At 59.7% G+C, this 591-nt stretch overlaps 1 protein-coding gene across 1 annotated transcript in view; it reads right to left on the bottom strand.

Annotated features, from left to right (window-relative positions):
* Positions 1–591, bottom strand: part of EMH_0005340 (oxysterol-binding protein, putative) — a gene marked incomplete at both ends in the record, with an annotated part of 12791 nt that overhangs the window by 12077 nt on the left and 123 nt on the right. Inside the window, 2 exon segments of the mRNA XM_013497169.1 lie at positions 1–194; positions 319–589. Of these exon segments, the coding sequence (XP_013352623.1) occupies positions 1–194; positions 319–589 (465 nt within the window).

Genomic DNA, 591 nt, shown 5'->3' on the forward strand with positions numbered 1-591 from the left:
TGTTGCAGTTGCTGCAGCTTGCTGCTGCTGTACAACATCATCAGCATGCTGCTGCTGCAGTCTTCCTTCATGTTGCTGCTTTTGCTGCTCCGTATGGCGAGATTGCTCCTGCTGTTGGTGGTGCTGCTGCTGTTGTTGCTGCTGTAGCCCGTCAGCCCTTCCCCCAGGATTACACTGCAGCGCAGGGTCACCTCCTGATTCCACCCCAAGTCGTGGCTGTGGTTGCTGCTGCTGCTGGTCTTGCTGGCGTTGCTGCGTCGGTTCCATATGCTGCATTTCTTGCTGCCGAGGCTGCTGCTGAGGTGCTTGCTGCTTCACCTCCTGCTGCTCATGCTGCACCTGCTCCTGCTGCTGCTGCTGTAGGTGCTGCGGACCCACCGTCGTAGACGCAGCATGCTGCGCTGTAGGTGTGGCAAAGTGCTGCAGCTGCTGCTGTTGTTGCTGCGGCTGTGGTGGCGGCGGCTCGCGTGGCTCCCGTTGCTCCTGCAGGTGCTTCTCAGGAGACCCCATCGTCTTTCTGAGCCGCGTTTTGCTGCTGCAGCAAGTCGTATATAAGGGCTCAACAGCAGGTTGCAGCAGCCGCTGCTGCCG

Source organism: Eimeria mitis, genomic scaffold (assembly GCF_000499745.2).
Source record: "Eimeria mitis Houghton genomic scaffold, Emh_scaff251, whole genome shotgun sequence".
NCBI lineage: Eukaryota > Apicomplexa > Conoidasida > Eucoccidiorida > Eimeriidae > Eimeria > Eimeria mitis.